Source organism: Periophthalmus magnuspinnatus, chromosome 1 (assembly GCF_009829125.3).
Source record: "Periophthalmus magnuspinnatus isolate fPerMag1 chromosome 1, fPerMag1.2.pri, whole genome shotgun sequence".
Lineage (NCBI taxonomy): Eukaryota > Metazoa > Chordata > Actinopteri > Gobiiformes > Gobiidae > Periophthalmus > Periophthalmus magnuspinnatus.
Genome location: NC_047126.1, coordinates 31,908,620 through 31,935,132, shown reverse-complemented (window position 1 = coordinate 31,935,132; position 26,513 = coordinate 31,908,620). Strand labels below are relative to the sequence as shown.

The following is a 26,513-nucleotide window of genomic DNA, read 5'->3' as shown; positions in this document are numbered from 1 at the left end:
TTTTATAGAGCACTTTTCCACCTTCAAGACGCTCAAAATGCTTTACATCATCTGTGGGAGCTGGAATCGCACCGCCAACCTGTGGGTCAGTGGATCTGACCGCTCAACCAGTGATGTTTATGTCAAGAGCGGCATTCAAATCACCAACCTTTGGATCAGGGGAAAAACACTCTACCAACTGAGCCACTGCTGCCCTCTACAAACATGTTCTGAAATATTCATGTTAATCAGTTCATATTTCAGCCTTCTTCCAAATGTTATTCCTTCTTGAGTTGTTTACAGTTGCACTCTAAGCGCAAAACTTGTCAAAACAAAACATCACACTTTTCCCCTCTAACATATGCTCTAAAGCTGTGTTGCTCTTCTGGACTTTCATACGTAACTTCTCCTGATTTAAATCCTGGCTCAGATGTGGAGAACTGGATCAATGCCACAAACACAAACAAAACCCACTGTCATTGGTCAATATAGCTTTTATTTCAGCAAATCATACATACACTGTAAAAAATGTAATCTGTAGCGTAACCTAACGCTATCCAAAGAGTGATGACAGAGTGTGTGATTGGAGTGGCTACAGTGTCTGAGGTCATTTTCAAACCATTTGTCATTACGCACAGGAAAGTAAAGCAAAACCAAAAAATACTAGACTTGAACCGAACCTGGAGGCAGAGCTTCAAGTGAGACGAAATTCCAAGTTAAAAGAAAGACACTCTAGATCTACGCAGGACATTTAGATGGCACTTCTCAACATGGAATCTCTCAAATGTTAAATGGATGTATTAGTACTTGAGAGGCCGTTTCCAGATTTGCGTGTTAAATCTGGCGATCAGCCCGGTTTACATTTACACTAAAATTCATTACAGCATGTACAAATCAAATGAAAGCAAATGCCATTATAACATAAGCAGCTCTTTTCTATGAAGCTGTCTAAACCAAAGCTCACGTATCTTAGCCATTGTGTGATATAAAATCCATTACACTGTTCTATGCCTTAACTGCTGTATACGCCTGTGCTTTTGCCCCACATCGAGCATCGCTGTATTGTGATCTGTATTATGAACTGGACACCTCGTAGTCATAACATTATCACCACCTACTCTCGTGTGTCGGTCCATGTAGGCCTGTCACGATAACACATTTTGAACCACGATGTATTGCTCCAGAAAAACACTGCGATAAATAATATTGAAAAGACTCGATAACAATAATGCAAGATAATTATCTCAGTAAACCATTTTTAAATAGACAGTCTCATTAAAAGTCATGAGCTGCAGCAAGCAAATAACAGAATGGAGCAATATTTAGTTACTTATTTCACCGTTTTACAACAGGAATACCCCAAATCTTCCTATTTTTGTGAAGAAACTGTACACATGATCAATTCTGAGCTGCAAAATCTATTGTTCCAGCTTCCAAATGTTAAATGATAGTCGGTATAGTGATAATTGTGACAGGCCTAGGTCCATGTATAACTCGTTTTCATTACCTAGACCACTTTTGATGGGATTGGACCAAAAATAAGTTATGTTTTTTCATTTAAATTGGTACCTAATATCTCCAGAGGTGGGTATTACTCAGTTACATTTACACTTTTTAAATAAAATTATACAGTAGTTTTCAGAGTAGTTTATATAGTTTACTCATGTTTGTGATATATCCTTTGAAAATACCAGATTTTGTGGTTTAGTTCATGTTTTGTACTTCCAATTAAATGTTTAGTCAAATGTTACGTCCAATTTGTCTTACTAGTTCACGCAAATAATTCTTCTTCTTACATGAGTCATTTCCTGGATCACTACTTCTACTTGAGTAATATTATGTATCCCATCTATATGTCCCGTTGAAGTTCAGTAGTCTTATAATGTTATGGCTATCTGGTGTTCGTGGGACAACAAAACTGTATTTAAACCAATATAGATCCGGTATCCACTAAAAAGCCAATATAATCAGCTGTAATTATGAGTCTGTTTACAAGCGTTTTCATTACCATCCCCGGCATTATAAAGGCACACCTCTTTACCCCTCGTCCCCCAACAAACAATACCCTCTGGTCGTCATGGTAGCGCATACGTGGGTCTATGACTGTGCAACGTAATCATTTTTTTTGCATCTCTTACACTGCATGTTTAGATACACATTAAGACTCTTAAAATATAAAACTGAAAAACATCGACACCATAAGAACAATGAGATACAGATCGCCGACGCAGCGGTCAACAAACATTTGTGATCTCACGTGTTTTGAGGCGAGATTCAGTTTTTCGTCTCGAGCTACAATATTTTGAGTTCCACAAAGGTTTTTTTAGCCTCTACAGAAAGGAATATTACACCGTATTAGACATGCTTTGACAAATCTGTTTCATCTTTCATATTCAGTGGATTAGAAAAATAGATCGATTTTGCTCCAAGCACCGTCGTGTTTTTTTTCTTCTTCTCCTAAACAGTAATTTGTCTTTCTTTGCTGCCAGAGCCTTTAGAGATTATTCTGTTTGATTTGTTTTTCACTAAAAGCAGCTTGCATGTCTGTTCTGATTGCTACACTGCCTTAGTTCCCCTAATAAAGCGTTCCTTACTTTATCTGCTTGTTCCATAGAGTTACAGACACAGTTACAAATTATAGATCAAAAGAAAACCTCAAGAGTGCAATAATTCCTTATCTACATCTGGGACGTCCCACTTATAATACACAGGAATACTGGCGAAAAGAGGGGGCGGGGGGGGGGGGGGGGCGGGGGTCTTTTAAAACAGCGTGCCTTGGGGCGTCAACATACCTCGGCACAAGGACACAAAGAAGACAAGGACTGTCCAATCAGGGGAGATCTTTACCCATGTGACCGAATCCAAGGTTCCGGATTGGCTGGTCTTTGAGAGTCCGTCATATTCACACAAATAAACAACAAAAGTGCCTAGTCATATCGAGATAAGATCAGAAATTATTAATCGCCAGCAATATTTCTTTTTTTTTTTCTTTTTTTTTTTCAACAAACAATATAGAGCGAAGTCTATTGGCTGTTAGTACGATTAGGTTTCTTCCTGGCGGGTCACCATGGTGCGTGCAGTTTGACCAGTTAAGTTGTTTTGTTTGTTTTGGGGCTCGATCGATTACGACAGGTATTCATCGTCAACATCGTCGTCGTCCTCGTCTTCATCGTTGTACTCGTCATCGATGACCGGGTCGAGCGGGGGCAGGTAGTCGTCTTCTTCATCGTCTGCCTCATCGTCGTCACCTTCATCCACTAAGAGGTCTCCACTGCCCAAGTCCCCGGATGACTCCAAAATCACCCCTGTAAAATAATAATAATAATAACATAGACTGAATACATATTTATAGAGCACAGAGGGATGGTGAAAATGTACAGTTAGCTTAAAAAATAATATATGTGAGAACTCTGCTAATATTGACAGGCCTTTTTTTTTTTTGTGAAAGCACCATAATACACTGAGCTGCAGAAGTTGCACTAGCACTGAGTCAGGTTTGCATACAGGTGCTGAGGTTTAGGATTCAGATCACAGAGAGTCCTTTAGATTTAAACCAACTAGATTTCAGCGCTGAAACTGGCAAAGCAAATGAGAGGCTCTTTCTGCTTTCTGATTTGGATAATCAGCCTGAGAACCAAAACAACATCAACTATTTGGTCGTGTACAATGTTTTTGTAATTAAGAATACGTCAACATTACAACCTGTATCTGTAAATATTTGATTTGTACATGTTTACCTCGTATCTGAAGCCAAATCATGTTTATAAAAATAATTCTACATACCCAACCTTACTAAGTACTAAGTAAGCACTGTATTCTTTAAAATAAATAGTAAAAGCCAAAGTTAAATCTGTCAACTGGACAAAACTTTGCAGGAGTGACGATATTCGCTGCTCAATTAAGCCATTTCTTCAGTTCAGGTCAGATTGCTGTTGAACACTGCCTTATATCTATCTAAAATAAATTATTTAAAATAATCTCTAAAATAAATTAAGAATAAAGGTTAGAAAAATAACAGTTCTTTCATTTAGAGAGTTTGTTTACATGTTTCAGCTTCACTTCTGAGGAAAGCTTCAGGACGTAGTGGAAACATGTAAAGCAGGTAAACCTAACTCACCTCTCTGACAGAAAGAATTGTTATTTCAAAGCTTCAAACTGAAGACAGAACCTTCACATAAAAATAATAGAATATGTAACACAGCGCATTAATATGTTAGTCAGCAAGATTCAGCAAGACTCAGGAATTTTAAAATATATTTATTGCATCCAAATATTTCAATTGGTCTTCAAATATGTAGCCTCCAAATATTCCTAAAGACCATATCACTGTTCATCTAATGGAAAAAGACTATTGTAGATCATAATTACACCTTAGATTTGAGGTTATTTCTAACTTTGTGGAAATGTGTGGAAATGTACAGACAAAGCCTACCGCAGTCTGCAGGACCATGGGTACGTGATCCAGCCACTTCGTTACCATAGCGATCCACACACCAGCACTGCCCACTGCTGCTGTGGCACTGGTGGGACCTGTAGTAACCCTCCTCATCGCAGGACGGCAGATACTGGCCTGTAAGCAGAATGAAACATACAGACAGTTGACGTGATGCTTCAAACAGTCTGTGCATGACATTGTAATATGAGTGACTCACCGAGCAGCTTCTTCCCCGACTGCTTTTTGTTGATGCTGGACAGCTCTGCTTTACAAGGGGAGTCTGCAAAGAGACGAGACAAAGAGTGCACTGAGAAAGTGCTCAAGTCGGCTGCTTTTTCCAAGGCTTGTGTTTGTGCAGCTTTTGTGTGGACTTTCTGCTTTTGTCAGTATCTTTGTTTGGTGAGTCATCTCCAAAGACACAACTTCATAACCACAAAAGTATATCGGTACAATGGTCAACAACAGTGGTATTTATATAGAGAAATGTACCCCAAACGAAAAAAAAGAATAAACAGACAAATGCATATGCCTTAAGTGAATAAAATGTCATACACATCATTGGATTCAAGAAAAGGGATCATTTAAATTTATGCCCTGCTTAAAACTAGGACTAACTCAAGGCAATTTGCATCTCCAGGGAAAAGTGGGCTTTTTTTTAATCATTGTTAACCAAAGTGAAATCTGTGGGGATTAGATTTGAGGAAATTACTTGCTACTGACACCTAACTTTACGAGCTGAATGGGTAGCTGTTGTCATAAAATAATAATAGTAAGTGATAACTTGTTTATATTCATTAATGTTCATATTTTTGGCCTAATCCCAGGAGTAATAAATAACTTCAGTATACCTCACACACTAATGAGCAGTATAAACAGGACAACTGCTGGACATTCACCCTTACAGCTAGCCCGCTGTGTCCCAAAGCTTAAGATAACTTTTATTAAAAGTGTATAAACAACCTATTCAAATTCAGATTAATTAAAGTAAAGACTAGACGACTTTTTTGAAATGTAGAATTCTTCAGTTTGTGGTGATGTTTTATGTATTTACTATGTCTCAAAATTATTATTAGCATTGAGACACAAACATGTCTCTTTCTTAACACCCTCTGGTGAAATATTCATTTTATTTGTGTGGTGTTGAACATGTCGTCAGTGACATCCACACACAGCTCCCTGTCAACTGCCTCATCTTTAAATATGTATTCATTTTAGCGTGACTTGGCAAACACCCATTGAGATAAAATTAGACAGGAAGTAGTGATGCTAACAGTGAGGCTGCTGGGAGCTGTTGTGTGCAGAGCTAATTCATCTAACACAATTATATTGAAACACAGAAGAGGGCTAACGACTCTGGCACGGTGCACTTGGCTGTACTGTCCCAAACAGTACATACCTGTGTATCTTTGGAAGCACGTGCACCACTCTGAGCTGGTTATGACCTTGTCCATGTGTGTGTCACAGGATTTGAAGAAGGCATCGGAGCAGGGCTCGTTCCTGTCCATGTACAGACTCTTGATCTCTGATTGGTCCAGCTGCATGTCAAAGTTTGTGTCGAGGCGGGAGAACATCCATCCAAGTGGGTCCTTACAGATGGGTGATGCGCCCACTTCAAACTCTGCAATAAAAAGACTCTATTTAACACAGAAGCTCTGGTAAAAATGGCCGTTAATTTCAAACTTACTGTTCTTCTCTGGCTTTTGGATCTTGACCCTCTTATGGTTACCATTCTCATGTAGTACTCTGAACCAGTCCCTCAGACGACTCACCACCTCCTTCAGGTCAGATTCACTGCACACTTTAGAACAGGATTTAAAACTATTAGTCACATATTTTTTTGCCCACCAACAAGTTTGACTGGAATATGACTAATGGAGCTCGTTAGGAAATGTACTGTTTTTGAAAGACATCTCTAAACAAAACAAAAAGATCAATAAATGTTGAACTATTTTGACTTCAAGTTACTTCAATGCCTATGTACTGTAATTGAAAGGCGATCACATTTGGAAGCTATGGTGAAAAAATATGAACTTTCATCAATAGAGCTCCCACTGCAGCTCCCTTATGAGAATACACTGTTAGGGAACAAACTCAAAAGTGTTTTTTTGTTTTGTTTTTTTGTTCTTTTTTTCTTTTTAATAAGGCAGTATAATCACATTAAAATAATAATGTTGTCAAATATAAAAAAGAGCCAGAGTTTCCCAGGAGAACTCTCTTCGGGTCGTGTCGGCCATATTGCAAGGCTGGTTTTCTGCCCAGAGACAGCAGACAGAGACAACAGCCGCTTCAAAAACATATTTAATCCTCGCAGGGACTTTTAATGAGGTAAAAATGTTACTTAGTTCTGCTTTAATCATGAACCAGGTCAAACATCTGCATTCTTTATAAAAATAACCTTGTATTTTGCGCTGAATACCTCTTTTCTCCGATGGCGTTGGTTTGGGCTGAGATGGGCAAGGGCACATGCCGGGACACTTGACGCCAATCTTCTTTCCTGTGATGCAGGCTTGATACTCCAGTTTACACTAAGCGACACACAATACCAAAGAACAGACATAGGAGAAGTGGAGTTAGGATGTGAAAGACCCTTCTAGAGGAAATGAAAGCATGTCACTTATGTTTTTGTCAAAATGAGGTCGTGGTTTTGCTGAGTTGTTTGTTTCGACGTACCACGGTGGAGTACGAGTGTCCATCAGTTCCACAGACGGGAGACGGGTGCACCACTGGACAGGGCTTGCACTTTGACACCGGGTTCTGGTACAAGCTGGGATCCTTGAAACTACACAGCAGAATTGAAATACATTAACTAGCGTAACCTTTGAGAAGCAATAGTTGAAAGTCAAAGGTGCACTATGTAACTTTTCTTGCAAAGGGCCTGCTTAAAATTGAGGTAAAAAATGCCCTTCTAATATTGTCACATTAGTGTTAAACTTCTGCACAACCTGTTCTCATTTTACCACCTCTCCAGAAAATTATCCTCGTGCTCCATCACCCTTTTGTCTGTTTCTTTCACGAGCTTTCATTACCGTGGCCCATGACATCTGAATGGAACTCTTAAAACCCCATTGTATGAAAACTTTTATCAATTTTCACTTCCACTTGGTTGATACTTTCACATACTGGCGCTTTCACTTCTTCTCCACCTCCACAAAAACTGAGGAAGTTATGAATCATTTGACATTAACCGCAACCTCCGTCCATTAAGCCCGTCGTGCTCGAGACTAGTGCTGGCCAAGCGCTTTATGTCAGTCGAATGTCATCTTATTCCAACTGCAATTTGAAAAATGAAGGATTGTAGGATTTCAGTGTGATTATTTGATGATTTGCTCGCCCTGCCTGTGCATTAGTAATTGTCTCGTTGCTAAGAATGGGAATGAGGTCATTGCGGTGTTACTGTCCTGGTCCGGTTGACAGTGTTTGAGACTGAAAAACACACAAACATAGAAAGCCCCATTCATATGACTTGGCAGGACTCGCTGTCCGTTAAACCGTGCTGCCAGAGCTGGGAGCTAATTGGACGGAACGGTAATGTCACACAACAGTCACAGGAGAGCAATGCGACGGATGGACCAGTTGGACATTTTGGACAGTTGGGTATTCTGATGGAATTTAAACTATTCCCATATAAAGGGATGTGGCTATTGTTGTTATCTTTTCATTTCTAGCTAAACTAAAATATATATATTTTTTAAATTATAAATATTGGATCGACAATGAAAATTCTCTATGGCTGCTCCACACTCTTACTGCCAATTTGGGTGATCTATGGAAAATGCAAGTCGACCTCCGTAGGACGTGGCCGTGAGCGCAGTGGTCGTAATCAAAGAAGTATAGTTGCATTACCCATTACTACTCGTTACACAGTATGTTATTAAACTTATCTACAGTGGTCTCTCACTATATTGTGGTCTCGCAGATTTTTTAGTGAAATTTTACTTGCTTTTTTTTTTACAGTTCATGAGCATCCATTGTGTTCTGCGTCCTGATTGGCTGAGGGACTGTAGACCATTGTCCATCAGTCTCCTCCGTGCTGTGTCTCCTGTACAGTACAGGATGTGTTCAGACAAATTTACATAAATGTTGGATCGACACTACAGCGGAGTGACGCCAGGACGAAGACACATGATCAGAGGAACTGTGAAATACACCTGAGTCACTATTCATCAATTAAACGAGAGAGATAAATGCGAGAAAATGTTAATACCTGTCTGAGAAAAGTGTATAAAGTGTGTGATGAGGGGTTTTACAATCTTAAAACAAAAAATAAAGCTAACTACTGTGCAGATTTCACCTATAGCGGGTTATTTTTCTAGCTTAAACAAGGGACCACTGTATCGTCATAAAGGCAAGCAAGTGACATTACCAGGCTGAGTTACAGGTCAGATCTGTGGAGATACGAGACTGTAGCAAAGTAATATAACATCTCCATAAAGACAAGCAGGTGGCAGACACTTCAGAAAAGTTACATAGTGCACGTAAAATTTGGATATTTTCATGATATTTCCCACTCAGTCCTGGGCGATGTCGGGCCCTCATGAACTCCATTTCTGATTGTCAAAGTCACAGTCGCAGTAATGGGATTTTTGAAACATTTCCACTTTATATTTTGGCAATGAAGAGAAATGAAGAATTATGTGTCTTTGGTACTTTCCGCTTATTACAGACAACAAAGAGCAGCTCATGTGATTTGATATGGTCAGATCATGACAGTGAAATTAAGAAGTGAGACAGGATAAATAAGGAAGTGACTAAAATAAATTAGATTTCCAAATAATCTGCTGCCATGTGCCTTTCATTTCTGGTTGAAACACTGAACTGAGCCTAAGAACAGCTTGTCTTTAGATTCGGTTCCTTTGATTTTAATAGAGTCTTTAAGTGCAGTACGTATGTTACAGCATGTGAGCCCATGTGAACTGGTCTTACCTAATTCTCCTCTGGCTCACACAAGTGGCAGTTTTGTAATCCTCAGCCACACACACTTTGTGGCGACTGCACTTGATCTTCAGACAGGGATCTTTGGCTGGATCAAGGGCTGGGAACACAAATAAAACCAAACCAAATGAATCCTGTGTGATCATTTCTATCTCTGTATGTATATATTTATATGGTAGGGCAAATGACAGAGGAATTACAAAGAAGAAAAAAAATCTAAATAAGCAATATATGTGTACTGGGGGTAAAATAACTACTAGTCTTCAATGGTACTTATATTATTGCAGTACATTATAACAAAAAGACAAAATAGACCTAAATGTTTATAGATCAAAAATTATTCATTCACAAAAATATAAACTGTAAGTGTTCAATTCCTAATATTATTGAATTAAAAACTTGGTGCCACCATTGGGCCACTCTAGGAAAAAAAAAAAGTGTAGACACGCCCCTGTCTACATGTAGCCATCTAATTGTTACAGCAGTGAAAGATAATTATATAGGTATGTGATTCTTATCTTTCTTTATGAATACTGGTTATTCATTTATAAACTGTTAAACCTTATCTTAATCTTTTTTTTTCTTTAGGAGTCTGTTTGCATGTCCAAAGATTTTTTGTCTCTGTAAACAATATGGAGGCCACTGCCAACAAAGATCTAATCTCTCAATTTAGCACGCATGTTTTCAATCTTCAAGCAGTTCTCCTTTACAGCCTGCTACAAATGAACTCAACGCTAACACCTAGCATCCACAGATCTAAAAACAGATGGACACAGTTAGCGCGGATACTTCTGGAGTGACATCCTCATGAACTTTAATTGAATCTATCCTGCAGCTCCTTACAAACTGATCTGGTATCAGCTTCTAGCCTCCGACTGCAGAGAGAAAGCCTCATGGACAGCTGATGTAAGGTCTGAGTGTTTAGCTCTCCTCCTTCTCCGCACGTAATCTCCATCTGATCCTGAGTCAGTCATTTACATGTTTCCCGTGCACAACATGCTAGGCCCAGCACGGATCTCAGAACAGTAGTCACTAGCAAGTGACCTCTGCCTCTAAAGAACCTTACTGTAATCCCTGAGCAGCTTTGTCAGATAATCTCGGCTTGATCCCACGCGGCTAAAGCTATTGTTTCATGATACAGGCGTGTGTGTGGACGTGCGCTGATGTGGTGGAGGATCTAATGGTGATAAGTCAAACAGTGAAGGTGTTGCTGTCCTGGTTTGCCTCTATGTTTTATACGATTATCACCTGCTACCAATTAGCATGGAGAGGAACTGCTGCAGCTGGAGGGGCTGAATAAGAGGGGTGACTTTTTATTTTTTCAGTAATTCAGTTTATCCAGTGTTGTTGCAAAACATTAAGATTTTTAATGTTCATGCACCAGGTATTGACAATTATCCCCTTATTATTAACAAGTGCCAATGCATTAACACTGAAGAAATGATGTTAAACTACTATTAAAACTCTATCTCACTGTCTCATTTTCAGCTAAGTGGCTCTCCTCCAACGCATCTGTCGTCCAATCAGGTGTGCAGAGTCGACACAGAAACTCTCTATTTTCAACAAAGAAACAACAATGTAGGCTGTGTACAAAGTTGGAGTTGTATATCTAAAGATAGGGCCTAGTATTGTTCTTTATTAGAAGTGAAAAAGCTGCTTTGGACCACAATTTGAATGCTGTAAACCGCTGTATAACCAGACCTTCTATTACGGCCATTATCTAATAGAGGAACTGCTACAGCTGAAGGGGCCGAGTAAGAGGATGGATAATTGGCTCTGTGCACAACGGTAGTCAGCCAGTTCCAATCAGAGGGACAGTCAGTCTGACCATTTCCAGCGTAATGTAATGTGTATGAGGTTTTTGCCGAGTCGCACTAAAATCAATAAATCCTGACAGATCAGAAGAGGACAGGGAGCTGCGGGTGGATGTCACTGACAACATGTTAAACACTTCTGCTTTTAGAAAGTTAAAACATTAAATATAACATAACAACAACTTTTCATTTTTTGTAAGGATGAACCAATTACTTTTCTGTGTAGATTATTTCAGCCAGTGCTGTTATTTAAATATTTATCAGACTCAGAAATTAGCATTAGCCCAGACACACACAGACGCACCTTTGTAAACACAGTGTGAAGTTTTTCTGACATTTCTAAAATATTTCCCATGTTGTCAGTGACATCCACCTGCAGTTCCCTGTCCACTTCTGATCTGTCAGTGTTATTGATTTTAGAGACTTGGCAAAACCCTCACAGACATTACATTACGCTGGAAATGGTGTAGCCGACTGTCCCTCTGGTTGGAACTAACCGGGTGCCGTCGTGCACAGAGCCAGTTCTTTTCCCAACAGCTCGGTCCGTGCAGCGCTGTTACAAAAACATCATTTTTATTGTTCATGCACCAGGTGTCGACAATTATCCACTGATTAGTGTGCAGCTACTGCTAGAGCATTAAGACAGCAGTTTCAATCTTCACTCTCTATTTTCAACAAAGAAACAAAATGTAGCCTATGTCTAAGAATGTTCTATATTAAAAAAGAAAATAATTTTAACTTCTTGAATTTATATTGTATATCAAAAGATAGGTCCTGGCAGGTTATTGTTGTTACTGTTTGTTTCTATACACCCAAACCTTCTCTTATGGGCATATTTTTGTGGGATATACTAGTTATTAACAGATAAGTGAATGTGGTTAAAGGTCATAGAGCAGACACACCACTGACACAGCTCAAACTTAATCAAATGGTATGATATTTGAAATTGGTACTTTATATGTTTGTAAGCTTGTCACATTTTGTGCCAGTTTTATTTAAAGACACTGAGCACATTCTCCGTACTCTTGAACCCAGACCTGGAACTGATTACAGTCACAGCAGGAGGTTCTCGTGCTCACCTTGATCAAATGGTTTGGATGGATTCCATGCTCTTGGCTCCTAAAAGAGACAAACACATTTTAGCATATTTTATCATTTCAATGTTGTGGTTGATCCAAATGTACAACATGTGTAATACAAACCTCCACTTCCTTTAGTAGAAAGCATTATGAAAACAAGAAACAAACAAGACAAGAGAAAAAGCCCCTTTAGTGTTTCTCATGGTAGAACATAAACACAGTCATTACAAAACGTCTCCAATATTTTGACGTATCAGAAATATTATGTATCATTTTACTTCCGGGTTGGACACGGGCAGCACATGTGACACATGTAGATGCATTTTTGTAACTTACCTAGCAACCATAATGTTAACAAAGGCCAAAACCTGTCCAAATTACACAATAGTAATGATTAGACTACTAAACATAAATAACACGTTTTTGTTAAGTGAAGGTTTAATCTGTCATGGCTTTCTTGTTTGTAAATTGTCCCTGTATTTTGGATGACTTTACAGTGTTGATGACATAGGTAGAGATATTCTTTTTCCACAAACTGCCACTTCGCTGATATAAAAATATGATAAATATTTACTGCATGTACTATCCCACCAAACCAAGTAATAATTAGAAAAAAACAAAACATGTCATATGCACTTTAAACATAATACACCACTAGCCTCTGTGAACGGCAGTATGCTAGCTAGCATCTCAAAGCTAACAGTCACAATTAAAAAAATAAAGACTACCCAATTATTTTTATATGTAGCATATTTCAGTTTGTGGTGCTGTTTTAATAGTTATTATTCCTCAAAATTAGCATTAGCGTTAGCGTTGAGACACAAACATTTCTCTTCGTGAGCATAGAAGTATTGATTTTATTTGGTGGTGTTTAACATGTCAGTGATACCCACACACTGCCCCATGTCCACTGTCTGATCCAAACCCCTAAACCTCTGACCCCTGACCCCTAACCCACACACAGCCCCCTGTTCACTGCCTTATGCCTAAATATTTATAAATTTCTAGCGTGACTCTGCAAAAACCTGACAAAGATACAATTGGACAGGAAGTAGTGATGCTAACAGTGAGGTAGCCGCGCGCTACAGTGCACAGAGCCTATTACTGCGGATTTGTCTTTATTCATACCCGGGCAAAAGTTCTAAGCTGTAGTGTTTGGGACTTTTCATTTCAGGCTATGGAGTGCTACTTCAATGTCATCTTATCTGTAAAATGTGACTCATTTACATCCACTAAGCCCTCGCCTCTCTGCTTGAGTTGGCGCTGTTTGTACTTGAAACAGGTACACTGAGGTGAGTGCTTCTGCTTTTAGACGGCAGATGAGCTGACACACCCAGGGGTGCTAGCCTCCCATGCAAATGTGAAAGCCGCTCAAGACGGCTGCAGCTCTGCGAGGGTCCTTTAAATGCTCTCTGATCTCACCGTCTCAAGTAAATCCACATAACACTCTTAATTCTCACGTCTAGTAAATAATAAGAGATGAATTAGCACATGGCTTTGACTATGATATAAAAGAACAGTGTGAAAAGGGAGCGAACAGGAAGTAAATGTACCAAAGTCCATCGCAACAAGATACAACAGGTATGTCACATTTACTTATTTAAGTTATAATCTGGAACAATGTAGAAGTAGCTATAATTATCTCTGTCCCTGTGAAAAACCTCAAATAAGTTGAATTACAAAGAGTTCTTATTGTTACACAGTAGTTGCAGTATTTATAATGTATTACTAAAGGCTCACTAATGTAATGAATGAGTGTTTGTCCACTGAGTCGAAGGTTGACGGTTCGAATCCCGCTCTCGACATAAACATCACTGGTCGAGCGGTCAAATACACTGACCCACAGGTTGGAGGTGCAAGTCCAGCTTCTAGAGATGATTACTGTCTTTGTGTCCTTGGGCAAGACACACCCACCTTGCCCGCAGTGTCTGTGTACTCTTGTGTATGTGAATGTGTGTGTGAATGGGTGAGTGGTTCCTTGATGTAAAGAGCTTTGAGTGCCTTAAACGTGGAAAAGCACTGTATAAAAATGTGACAATTTACCATTACCATATTAACAGTCCAACTTTTTATTCGTATTCATGTTAATTTAAGTTTATAATCTGAATTGGCATCAAGTTTCAGCCCACACACTCATTTTGTTTCATCTGATCACTCTTTGGTTGGACTTTACCTCACAGCTTGCCTTAACAATAACAAACCCACTAACATTAATATTTGTTGTGTTCACTCCTCCACATTAAAGATTAAACTCCGCTCAGCCTCCTTTCTCATTTCTGACCAGATTAAAAACATTCAGGTCTACATCTGATAGAAACAGGAACCCGAGGAAGTGCCCTGCTTTTTCCTATTCCGAGCACATAGCACACCCAGTAATGAGAATATTTCATTATGGGAGCCCGGGCCACGCTTTGGACAAGTCAACACGGCAAAAGTCCTTGAGGTCTGATTCCTTAATGGCATCACACACACACACAAATGCACACAACAGCAGTGTAAACAAATAAACCTGTGGGCGCCGTAGTGAGCACGGCACGGGTATCTGTCATCACAACACAACATCAAAAGTGGATGTGCTACAATACTCATGAAGCCTGCTTTTATACAAACGCCCTCCATCTAAATATTGACTTTTATTATTAGTATTAAAAAGAAAACTCAGTGCTCTTTTCAACACAAAAGAAGAGTAGATAGATAGATAGATAATATAAAAGCTACAAGGAGGCAACCGTGCCAGTTTTTCCATAGCTGCCAAGTATACCGTATGGCACACAGACTGTATGTATAAATGGACATAGGAAGTGAGCATGGATGCGCTTTTGGCTGCATCAACTCTGGCTCCAATTCACTTTTTATTGAAACACTGTCAGTTACAGAGAGCAGTTACTCTCTGTAACTGCTCTCTTCAATTGTTCGTATTAACCCGCTCTACATGATCCTGGTGTTTTTATTTGGCTATTTTGTCTGTAAATCAAGACATTAACCCTTTAAGGACTGAGCACATTATAGACCAGCTAGACTCACCTAGATTTATTCTTTTTAGTCATAAAAATTATGTTAAAGGAATTATCAGAATATACTGCATTTTTTCACACAACTTCCTCTGTTTTACCTATACATCTGTATTTTTCCTTTGACGCATCGAATAACTGACTGGGAAAATCCTGGCGGCACCTGCGCTCTGATTGGTCATCTTCGAGGGACAACGTAAGCAGATTACCATAATGACAGTAAAACATTTAAAGAGCCTCATGCCTCTGCGCTGACATGCCGTTTGAATTTACATGAGGTTGGGGAGTTATAGTAAAGGAAATTCAGCAATTGTGAGTCTATCGGCTACAACAGCATCCACCACAATAGGGTATAGGGTGATATGGTATAGCACCATAGTCAATAATTATCACCATATTTTCTGATGGCACATATGTTTCGTTGCTATAATTGTGTCATCTTTTACTAGTTCTAATCTAGATGAAGCTCATTTCAAAATTGTCCTGACTTTTTCCAGCACTGATACTTGTTCATATTCATTTTAGTATAGTCATTTTAGTAGTAGACATCTTATAGTAATTATTGTAGCATTTTTAACGTATCCATTTCAGTAAATTAACTTCTTTCACTGTTGTACATCTGAACAACATGAACATGAACATTTATTTTCAAACATCACTCTTCAAATTATAATCAGGACTTGCCCTTCAACCATGAGCTGCCCTGCCAACTTCTCTCTCTCTCTCACTTGCACCTTGTTTCTTCACTTTGTTCCAACACTTTTTCCTCCCTTCCTTCCTTCCTTCCTTGGCGTCCTCACTCCCTTCTCCTCTCTGTACATGCTTCAGTCGTAGTGCTGCTAGTGATGTCTTGCTCAAGCTTGTCGCATACACACACACACACACACACAAGCACACACACTCTTGAGGTGCTTTGAAGTGGAAAAGGCCTGGAGCTCTGTACCTTCTCTACATCATTCACCCTCCACAACACAAACAGTATGGCGCAAACGCAGCCAATCCGAACGCACAAAAGCAGAGGAGTGGAGCATGCTAATCTTTTATAATGAGGCTAGTCAAAACAAGCTTTAATTCCCATGTTTTTGGTGTGACACTTTGTATTCGCTTACAGTTGGCCTAGCATATAGCGAGTTGGCGAGGTGGTTAGGTGGGAGTCCAGAGTACGCAGGGCCCGGGGTGGTTCTGAGTGACCATCTTAAGTGGAACCTGCAGTAAATGAGAAGCCAGGACTGTATCTTGTGCACTTAGCTAGACCCACTTACTGCTTTCATGCCTCAAGATGAGAGTGTGCGTACATGTCTCAAACACCCTCCACTCGGGTAATGGAGGCTATATATCAGGAAGTTAGCACGCCATGTACCGCCACAGGAGAGGGATGGTGTAGAGGTGAGCGGTATGCCAAATAAATAAATAAATAAATAACAGTGAGGAGCTCAGTCGCACGGGACGCTGCTCCTCCAAGTCAAGGGGAATGTGCCACAGAGAAGAGGCCCTAGGGGGGACACACAGGACAAGCTCGGCTGGCCCGGGAACGCCTTGGGGTGCCATCGGAGGAGCTGGAGGACGTGTCTAGGGTGAGGGCAAGTTTGGGAGTCCCTGTTTAGACTGTTGCCCCCGTGACCCGGCTCCAGATATGTGTAAGAAAATGGATGGATGGATAATAATATGCTTATTTTCTTAAAGCTGGATCACAATTTTTATTTCTCAATCTCAAGATGCACCTGAGGCTCACCAATAGTTCATGGAAGATACTATGTTTAATATTTAATTTTGTTACACTTTTTGCATTCACTTGTACTCATACAGCAAAGAATTCACTTGAACTATTTGATAACGGGCCAAAGAGCAAAACGCTTTTTTCATGATTATCAAAAAATAAATAAATAAATAAATAAAAAAAAAATTTGATCTTCATCATACTTTGGCATATTAATGGATGATTGAGCAGAAATAATTAAAATTAAATAACACCATATATAAGCTGAACTGAACTTGCAATCAAGTGTTGTAATGTCAGGTAAGGTAGTCAAAATGATGCCCATATCAAAACTACATTCATTTAAGCAGCTATTGAGACAAAAAAAAAAAAAAAAAAAAAAAAAAAAATGGCATAAACTGGCCAAATGTAAACCTTTCCTGTGTAGTTTTAGATAGATCTATAAGTCCAAGAGGTAATATTAAAGAGACTAGTATATTTTGTGTTGAAAATGACATGGTCCATAAAGGAGTGTGTTAAATAGTATTGAGTAGCAAATATATCCCATATCAAAATCACTGACTTTGACTTTTAGTATCATGACACTACTAGTGAACTTCAGCTGTGTGTAATATTATATACAGCAGATATTGCGAGGATATATACTGAGCTTCAGATTGAACCCAAGAAATGACTTCACTCATTTCCCTCTTTCTACTCACTCTCTCTTTTATCTTTTAACTGTAGGAGATATAAGGCAAAGTATCTTAAGGTACCAAGCCCACGGCCAATCAGAGCCTCGCACACGGGCACTGATACTTCATTTGCATAATCCAAATCCTTCTCAGGACCGTCGTTGGACCTAGGGTGTATCACATGGGTTCAGGGCACTGATTGGCTCTCATGTGTCCCTTTAACCAACTGGAAAGTTATATAAAAACATCAGTCACGAGGGAAGTACCTCCAGTAATAACATGAAAGCACCAAAAGGGGGTTTCTCTTAATCATCAATCAAACTGTTTAAATACAGAGGAGCGCTGCATTGACAGGGAGCTTTGGGGAACTCTGGAAAACCTGTTTTAATAAGGATGTGTGTGTTATGGTTGGCCTTTCATCTAGCCTATAGCAAATAGTGAATAGGCTTAATTTAGGGTGCGTTCACACATGCACAAATTAGGACTAAACTGGAAACAAAACTGAAACTAAACCTTGACTTGACCAAGATTAAACCAGGATTAGAACAGGACCAAACCAAAGGCTATATGAGGACTAGAGCTCAAACCTGGATCAAATAAACACAAGAGTGAAGGCATCCTCAGGCTATAGAGTTTATAAGACCTACTGAATTTTACATAACAAAAGTTTTGCAGTACATAGGCTTATACTGAGGTTTTGTTAACAAACATGGAGAAATCCCCAACATAAACAGTGACAAAGAGCAGGGTCACTAGGATTTACCCCAGACTAAACAATTCAAACCCAAAATGGGAATATTTCCACTCCAAACGCGCTGTCTGGGACTCTAAACACTCAGTAGGTTTAGGTGCAATTTATACAGCCTTTACATCTGACTAAAAGCTGAAATGACAGTGCAGATGGCAGGTGCTTTCTGTTCAAAGTGCGGGCCTAGTGCTGCGCACTCGCTTCGGTCTACCTGCCTGTAATTAGGCCCATGCGCTTCTCCCTCCGCCGCCACACGATGCTCTTTACGCAGCCCGTGCTCTGATTTATGAAAAACACTGGCAGACATGATGGCGGTGTATTTACTGTATCACTGGAGCGGGTGATGAACGTGTGACAAACAGCACAAGCGACGGGCTCCGTGACGCGCCGCTTGACACAAGGAGAAAACGAGAGGCGCATGATCACAGAGCAGTGTGGAGGACTACAGTGCTCTGAGACAGCACTACATGCTTTCAGAACAATGCTGAAACAAGAGCTTAGGCTACTCACATCTCTGAATTTGTCCCATCTCTCCAACAGCCATTTATCATCCAAAAAATTGCCGTTGTCTGAACGAGCCGAGACGTGTCCAAAGGCGACGGCGCACAAGCACAGCACGGCGACGCTCAGCATCTGCGGACACAACAACAGAGCGGTGGACACGGGATCAGGCTGGAGGACACGACTATTGCGGTGGAAAGAGCTCAGTGATGGGGCTATTCCAGCAGAAACACAGCCTCTAGCGCGCATACATCCACACAGTCAAACAAACAGCATCTTTCATTACCTTGTCGCATCAGTTGCTCTCCAGACTCGATGCTCGCTGCTGTTTTCTGTATCTAGTATTAGCAGCGCGCTCTCTCCTCACTCACTCTCTCTCTCCCTCCTCTCTCTCTTTCCGCACAACGTGAGCGCGCCTCACACTGTGCGCGTTCCCTGGCTCTGACCCACAGCCTCCCTTTAAGTCCTACTTTACTGCCAAAAACTACAATTTACGGGTCGAGCCTTATGTCCCAGCTTCAGACCTATAGTCCCATGGAGTCAAATAATTGCTCAGGGCAAAAACAGAGATTCTCCTCTCATTCCAGGACCGGGGTGACCTGAGGACTGTAAATTCACTGACATGCTTTGTACAGTGTGTGACAGCAGGTATAGGTTTGGATGATTTGTGGAGGTGCAGATGAGTGTAGGCTTATGGACTGCATGCCATGGTGAATATGTAGAACACAACTGAGCTACAATCTGCTATGTAACCCATTTATCATAGTCTTGTTCAGAGCATTTTCCAACTATAACCTAAACTCAGTATGAATATGAACACACGGTCTTTGTATAGTGTTAGTTTTCTCATTCTGAAGCTCTCGTTCAGTCATATCTGGACACACACTTCAGCTGGGCTTTGGTCGTCCTCACATAACAGTCAGAACACTCCACCATGTATCAAAAAGGGCCATTCTTTTAAAAGTCAGAAACTTATCCTCACCCATGGCAAAGATGACCTTATTCTTCTAACACTTTACATTTTCACGCCAGAGATTCAAAAAGATTCCACGTACGGATTTTGTTTTTCATTATTAGTTAAATTTAGCATATATTTGAATTTATTACATGACATTTATCAATAAGAAGACTTATTTATGTAGCAAATTTATACCGGAACTGTATCACAAAGCGTTTCACAACCTCAAAGACATAGAGAAAAGATCTATAAAACAAGGAAAAGGTAATTAACAATGCAGAAGTACCAAAGATGTAGCAAGAAAGTGACTAAGAGATCAGCTCAAAGGAAACCCTCAACAGATGTGTCGTCTTTACTCTGAAAAACAGCACTTTTCATGCAAACAATATATATACAGTCATTAAAAACAATCCCACATGCCCACCCCATCCCCACAACCCCCCAAACAACCCACACACAGACGCAGTCACATACACAGTCTCACCCACATGTACACACACACGCTACAAAACATGAAGCGTACTGCACATGTCTTTGTTTCAAGCAGAAATTACTTACAAAACAGTCCTCATAGTCAGAGCAGTATTAAATAGGTTAGCATCTTTGATAAACATTTGAAATTAAGGCAACGTCTGCATTTCTACCTGCAGAAGTGTTGGCTTTTATGTTTTTGATTTGTTGTTTTTTATATGCTATGGATTCACACTGTTTTTATGCATTTCGTTGGTTTATATACTGTCTGAAATATTGAGAAAGTACTTTTTCCAATAGACCCCTGCTACAAATGCAAAGCAGAAGGCAGAACGCTTGAATCGGTGGAGAAATCCGAGCCAATATATTGTATAACATTTCAAACATCTGAGAGAAGAAGAGAGAGGGAGAGCTGCCGGCTGGTCAGGTGGGTCAAGCCATCACTATGCACAGTAGCAGCAGAAATCCACTTTGACCTCCGTTTCACATCTTCATCTTCCCGAGGGCTTATGTGTGTGTCTATGTGTGCACATCTGTGGATGTGTGTGTGTGTGTGTGTGTGTGTGTGTGTGTGCGTGCGCGCGTGTGGGAAGATCAGAGGGGGGCACATACATTTAAAAGTCAAATGAGAACTGTGAAGTATGAAGCCAGCCAGCATCTCACAAATACACGAGGGCGGACCGGGATGTTAAACGGTCCAATGCGACAGTAAGCGAGTCCAGAGGAGTAACAGAAAGGTGTTTGTTGATGCTTTTTCTATGCAACAGGAAGTGTGCAGAGAGTCAACAGGAAGGTGGCAGCAGAGGAAAGCATTGTGGCTGAGTGGAGAGGTGTGGTAGATGTCCATCACAACATGCACTGGCAGAGTAGATGTGTTATTATATAGAGTTTGTTTTTTTTCCTTTGCAAATATGTCGCAATGTTCAAAAATCAAATTCTGTCAAGATTATGTGGGGTGACAGGAAGAATTGGATAGTAAATAATAATAATTTTGTGATATAAAGAGGCATTTTATTTATAATGCACTCTTCATTCAACAGAATCCCAGAGTGCTACAACAAAAAAGTTTTAGATTGGCTTTTAAAAAGTCTAGACTCTGTGTGGCTCTCAGCTGGACAGGGAGGAACTTCCAGAGTCATGGTACAGCTGAACAGAAGGCTCGGTCCCCCATTGTATGGAGCCTCGTGGGGGGGACCTGAAGGAGCCACCTGAAGATCTGAAGGTGCAGTTTGAACATTGCAAAATAATCAGGTCTTGCACATACAGTGGTGCCTGACCAGTGATGCATTTATGGGTCAGCAGAAGAATTTTATAATCGATCCGAGATGAAACAGGGAGCCTGTGTAGTGATTTAAGAATAGGAGTGATATGTTCAAATTTCCTGACTTTCATTAAGATTCTGGCAGCGCTGTTTTGAATGTATTGTAGTTTTTGAATGTCCTTGGCAGGAATCCCAACAAAAAGTCCATTGCAATAATCCAACCTTGAGGAGATAAAGGCGTGGACAAGTTTCTCTGCCTCATGAGGTTTAGAAGGAGGCGGAGTTTGGAGATGTTTTGTAGATGATGAAATGATGTCTTGCACAGGTGTTTTATGTGGTTAGTGACTGAGGAGGAGAGAGTGATGACCTGACCTGACCATCAAAGGTGAACCATGATATAGGAAAGGAACAAATTTGAGAGGGGTGCCAGTAAGAAGTGTGTTGGTCTTACTACTGTTTAGCTGAAGGAAGCTGCTGCTCATCCATGCCTTTACCACCTCAAGGCATGCAAGACAATAATCATTTGTGGGGCATTTTATATAATTATGATAACTGCTAACAAAGATAATGACCAAGACATGATATAAATAAAAAATACATTGCACGTTATAATGTATACAGACATGAACGCCACTATCTTGTTGTCACTTACAACAAAGTACAGTACTATAACAGCTGTTTAAATCATAATAAAATGATAATTATTCATATCCATAATATTTTAAACTGTCAGCCACTTTAATAATTCTCCTGATAAAATCGTTAATTCCAATTATTTTAGCCGTGATAATCGTGAGACCATTTCAATATTGTTTTTTATTATTGGGGTAGTGTTTCCTTGATGTAAAGTGCTTTGAGGCCTAAAGGTGGAAAAGTTTCACCATTTACCATACGTTTGTTGTTGTATTTGTGTGTGTTTTCCTCCTTGTCAATACATGAGCAAAGCAACAAGGAGTTACAAAGCACTACACTCATATAAATAAATATACGGTCTCATTAGAAAGGATGACAAACGCCCCAGACACTATAAAGGACACTGCAAGTCAATATAGGATGCAACCTTAACTAACCCTTTCATAAATCTCCTCTGTGTACTTCCTCCATTTGGCTTTTTGTCTGACATATCTAACTTTGCTCAACATTCTTTCTCTGATGCACTTTCTTGTTGTCATCTTCCCTTCTGCAGAACAAACGTCCTCAACCTCTGCTCATATTTTATGCTAACATCAATAGTGCCATGCAGTGGTGGAAGAAGTACTTCATTTTGTGCAGATACAGGGGCAAAAAAATACTCAATGTAAAAGTATAACATGAAAAAAATCGACTTAAGTAAAAGTATTAAGAGTAAAAAGTAAAAGTATGTTGCACAGATTTGGAGATTTAATAAAGATTTAAAAGGTTTTGTTAAAAAAAAAAAAAACAACAACAATTAAATCAATGCTGTTTTTATCTGTGTATTTTAGTTTTCTTGTTAAAAAATAAATCCTCAGACTTTTCAGCAGGTCTCAAACAATAATATAAATTACTTTTACTTTTCAGTCCTGTTCAAAAATGTAGAGGAGTAGAAAGTACAGATACTGCTCTCAGATATAGTGACATAAAAGTATCAAAAAGTATCCAGTGTAAAATGCACTTAAGTTAAAAACAGATACCTAAGATAGTACTTTTACTTCATTACATCGTTACTTTGTCCATCACTGGTGTCATGATACTGAAATTCAAACCAGATTTTGACACTAAGGAAAATTTTACATTCTCAATACCAGTTTTGACACCATCGATCATGCTGTCCTATTATAGATAGTATAGATTTGTACAGACAACCATCCACTGAGCTTCCATTTTAACTCAAATCCCACTCAAAAAATAACCATGCGTCTTGGTTATTCACTTGAGTTATGCACTTTGCCTGATATAAACTAGAATCTGATTTTCTGCTGGGATGCTGTGTTGACTTTCCAGTGAAGTGACCTATATTTCTTTGGTAGTCAAGAAGTCGCCTGTTTATGCACGACTTAAATCAGGTTTAGCTGTAAGGTTCGTCATGGGAGAGCATTAAGTCATTAGCTGCCCTCGCAAATATAGATGCATAAATGCGTGTGTTCTAGGCCACTGAGCCCATGCATTATTCAAACGTGGACATTAAAGATGTAGATGTGGTCAGAAACTCACACGGGATTCAAAAGAGTTGGGCTGTGACGGCAAGCCCATTAAAACTCTGCCGTAGCTCCTCTTTTAGGGAAAGTCACACAGTGTTGTTGACTCAGTGGCTGTCAGCTGATGAAAGGGAGATGTGATGAGAAGGACAAAAACAGTGAGGAGAAGGACAGTCCTGAAGTTTGTCTCCAGTAGTGGGGACTTTACAGCTCAGTGGCGTTATCGCTGTGCACCTGCTCAACTGAAGCTGAACGAGATGGAGACTGAAGGAGTGGGCATAAATACTTGAAAAAGAACAAATAAGGTTTAATAATACTTTTTAGTTTGAGGAAATTGTAGATTTTAACTGTGTATTCTTTTGCTGTGGTTCATACCTGGACGTCAGAGGGATTATGCAGATGTAGGAGATATGTTTACTTCATTCATAAGTGGCGCATCACTCAGGCATTCAGTCCCATATTCATGAATCATTTCTATTATGTTAATCTAATGGTGTATTTATTACTAAGAAATCCTTGAACTATGAGCATTCTAGTAGTGTTTGTCCACTGTCCAAAGGTTTCAACTTCCTTAAAGACGTCACTCTTTCTCATAATGATTCAAGCACCTGCAGCTACAGGTCTTATCCCAAAAGACTAGACTATCAGAGCAAACCCTGTGGCATAAGGCAATATAATATTGTAGTATTGCTTAAAAAACTTGAGGTCCAGTCCTGTGTTTCAGCCCAAAGACCTACAGTATACACCACTATAAAGGAGTAATGACACAGGGGGAAACTGCTAACACAAGATAAGACAACACCAAACAAACCTCACTGACAAAAAATAAAACAAAATGCTAAATGATAAGGGGAAAAGCAAACATGACAAATACAAAATGCAAGGACAAATCGAGAAATGTTAAGACGCTGTAATGTCCTTTTTGTCTGAGCTATAAATATCCAGCAGTGGCATCCCAATTGACTTATTGCATTTCCCTCAAGATATGGTTCGTATACTGCAGATGACTGAAGGGGCCTTTTATCTGATTGGGGACAACTTGTTAGTCACATGGGACACACTCAGTTGATGTACTGCCAGTCTGACAGGCTGAGAATATTAAAGCAGCACAGTCCAAACACATATTTGGCAAAGAAAATATGTGGAAATCCATGGATTTTTTTGAAATGCAAACTTGTTTTATGTAGCAATCTGAACATGTCAGAATGTATACATAAAACGCAGTCACAAAGATATTATTCTAATAATGTTTGAAAGGTTAATATGGGAGAGTTGATGTTTCAGTAAGACTATAGTCTGTAGTCTCCACCTACTGGTCACATCATGACATTACGTCCATTTTTAAGGTTAACCCATAACAACTCATGAATCTGTCAAAGTTAACTGATTAATTGGCATGGATGATATGGCAAGACTTGTTTTGTTTTTTACCACATCAAAAGTACAAGTTATTGTGCCACATTAATGTAAAAGAGCAACAACAGAAAGTATGAAATAAGATAATAATAATAATAATAATAATAATAAAAAATACATGCAAATCAAATTGATTTCATGCATGCCATATTGGGAATAATAATAATAATAATAATAATAATAATAATAATAATAATAATAATAATAATAATAAATACATGCAAATCAAATTGATTTCATGCATGCCATATTGGGCCAACGTTGACCTATAGACTACACAAATGACTTGTTGTGTGAGTATCCCTCTTGTGGTCACTTGTGATCATTGCAAGGCTTGCCCTTTATTTTATTCTTATCTTTTCCGATGCATTGTCTGAATAGTTTTCTCTTCAAATAAGACCGTAGCAATTACCTATTTAAAGCAAAAATTTGAATGGATAAAAGCCCTCAAATGTTTATATAAACACTACACTGAAATCCATGATAAGTCCTAGGTCTATTGTCACTTTAGAAAACTTGCTCCTGCTGCAGATTGCTGTTGTCATCAATTTCAAGCACATTCTGACAAAGTTTTACACAGCCCTTTCTGTGTTTTGTTTGTGTCACAAATACATCAGAGCACTAGCACAGCACTTCTCACTCCTCACTGGAGTGTTCGGTCATGCTCTGTAGATTGGGTGTCCCAGGGTGATAAACAATTGATACAGAGCTCAGGTGACACACCTGATATGGGGGCAGAGGGAGAAAGGAAGGGGTGAGGGGGTAGAAAAGAGAGAGTGGAACAAAGCGAAAGAGAGGAGCTCTTACAAACACACTAATAGATGAACGGACCAATACTGTCTGCAGCCAATGATGAGCCAGGGCATAGCTGACAATGACAGGAATGCAGCAAAATGAAATGTGTATGAGCTGTGAGAAGAGAGCAGCTCAGGAATAAAAGGCCACTGTTGTGTCTTGACCACACAATGAAGACTTCTCAAACCCAAGAGCCAGTGGAGTGTTTACCATGTAAACATCCTGACTGTTGGGTCCTCAGTCAGCAGTATCTCTCCAGACTATTCTCCTTCAGATAAGATCTGTCTCTAGTAAAACAGGTGGGGTGCTCCCCCACCCCCACCCTTCCATCCAGGCCTATAAGGGCTATAATTAGTCTAACTTTGGTCTATATTGGGTGAATAAACAGCATTAAGGTCAAACATAAGTTGTTCTAGAGTATAATGCTGTAGACTAGTCTGGGGCTTGTTGCTCTTTACTGCATTTGCCAGACACACTGTCCAGTAAGTTTGAGTCACATTCAGATTGTTTTGTGCTGTCCATGTCCCTCTGCTGTGTCCCTGATCCTCTGCTGACATGATCAACAG

General features: G+C 39.6%; 1 protein-coding gene across 1 annotated transcript; it reads right to left on the bottom strand.

Annotated features, from left to right (window-relative positions):
• Positions 1 to 455: 455 nt before the first annotated feature.
• Positions 456 to 19,326, bottom strand: spock3 (SPARC (osteonectin), cwcv and kazal like domains proteoglycan 3). The gene is made up of 11 exons (XM_033975887.2): positions 19,177 to 19,326; positions 18,900 to 19,022; positions 12,240 to 12,279; positions 9,338 to 9,446; positions 7,085 to 7,193; positions 6,831 to 6,939; positions 6,099 to 6,212; positions 5,811 to 6,032; positions 4,632 to 4,694; positions 4,412 to 4,549; positions 456 to 3,284 (listed from the first exon to the last, which is right to left on the bottom strand). The coding sequence occupies exons 2-11, from the start codon at positions 19,020 to 19,022 to the stop codon at positions 3,103 to 3,105; spliced, it is 1,209 nt and encodes a 402-aa protein (XP_033831778.1). The 5' UTR covers positions 19,177 to 19,326; the 3' UTR covers positions 456 to 3,102.
• Between the last annotated feature and the right edge of the window lie 7,187 nt (positions 19,327 to 26,513).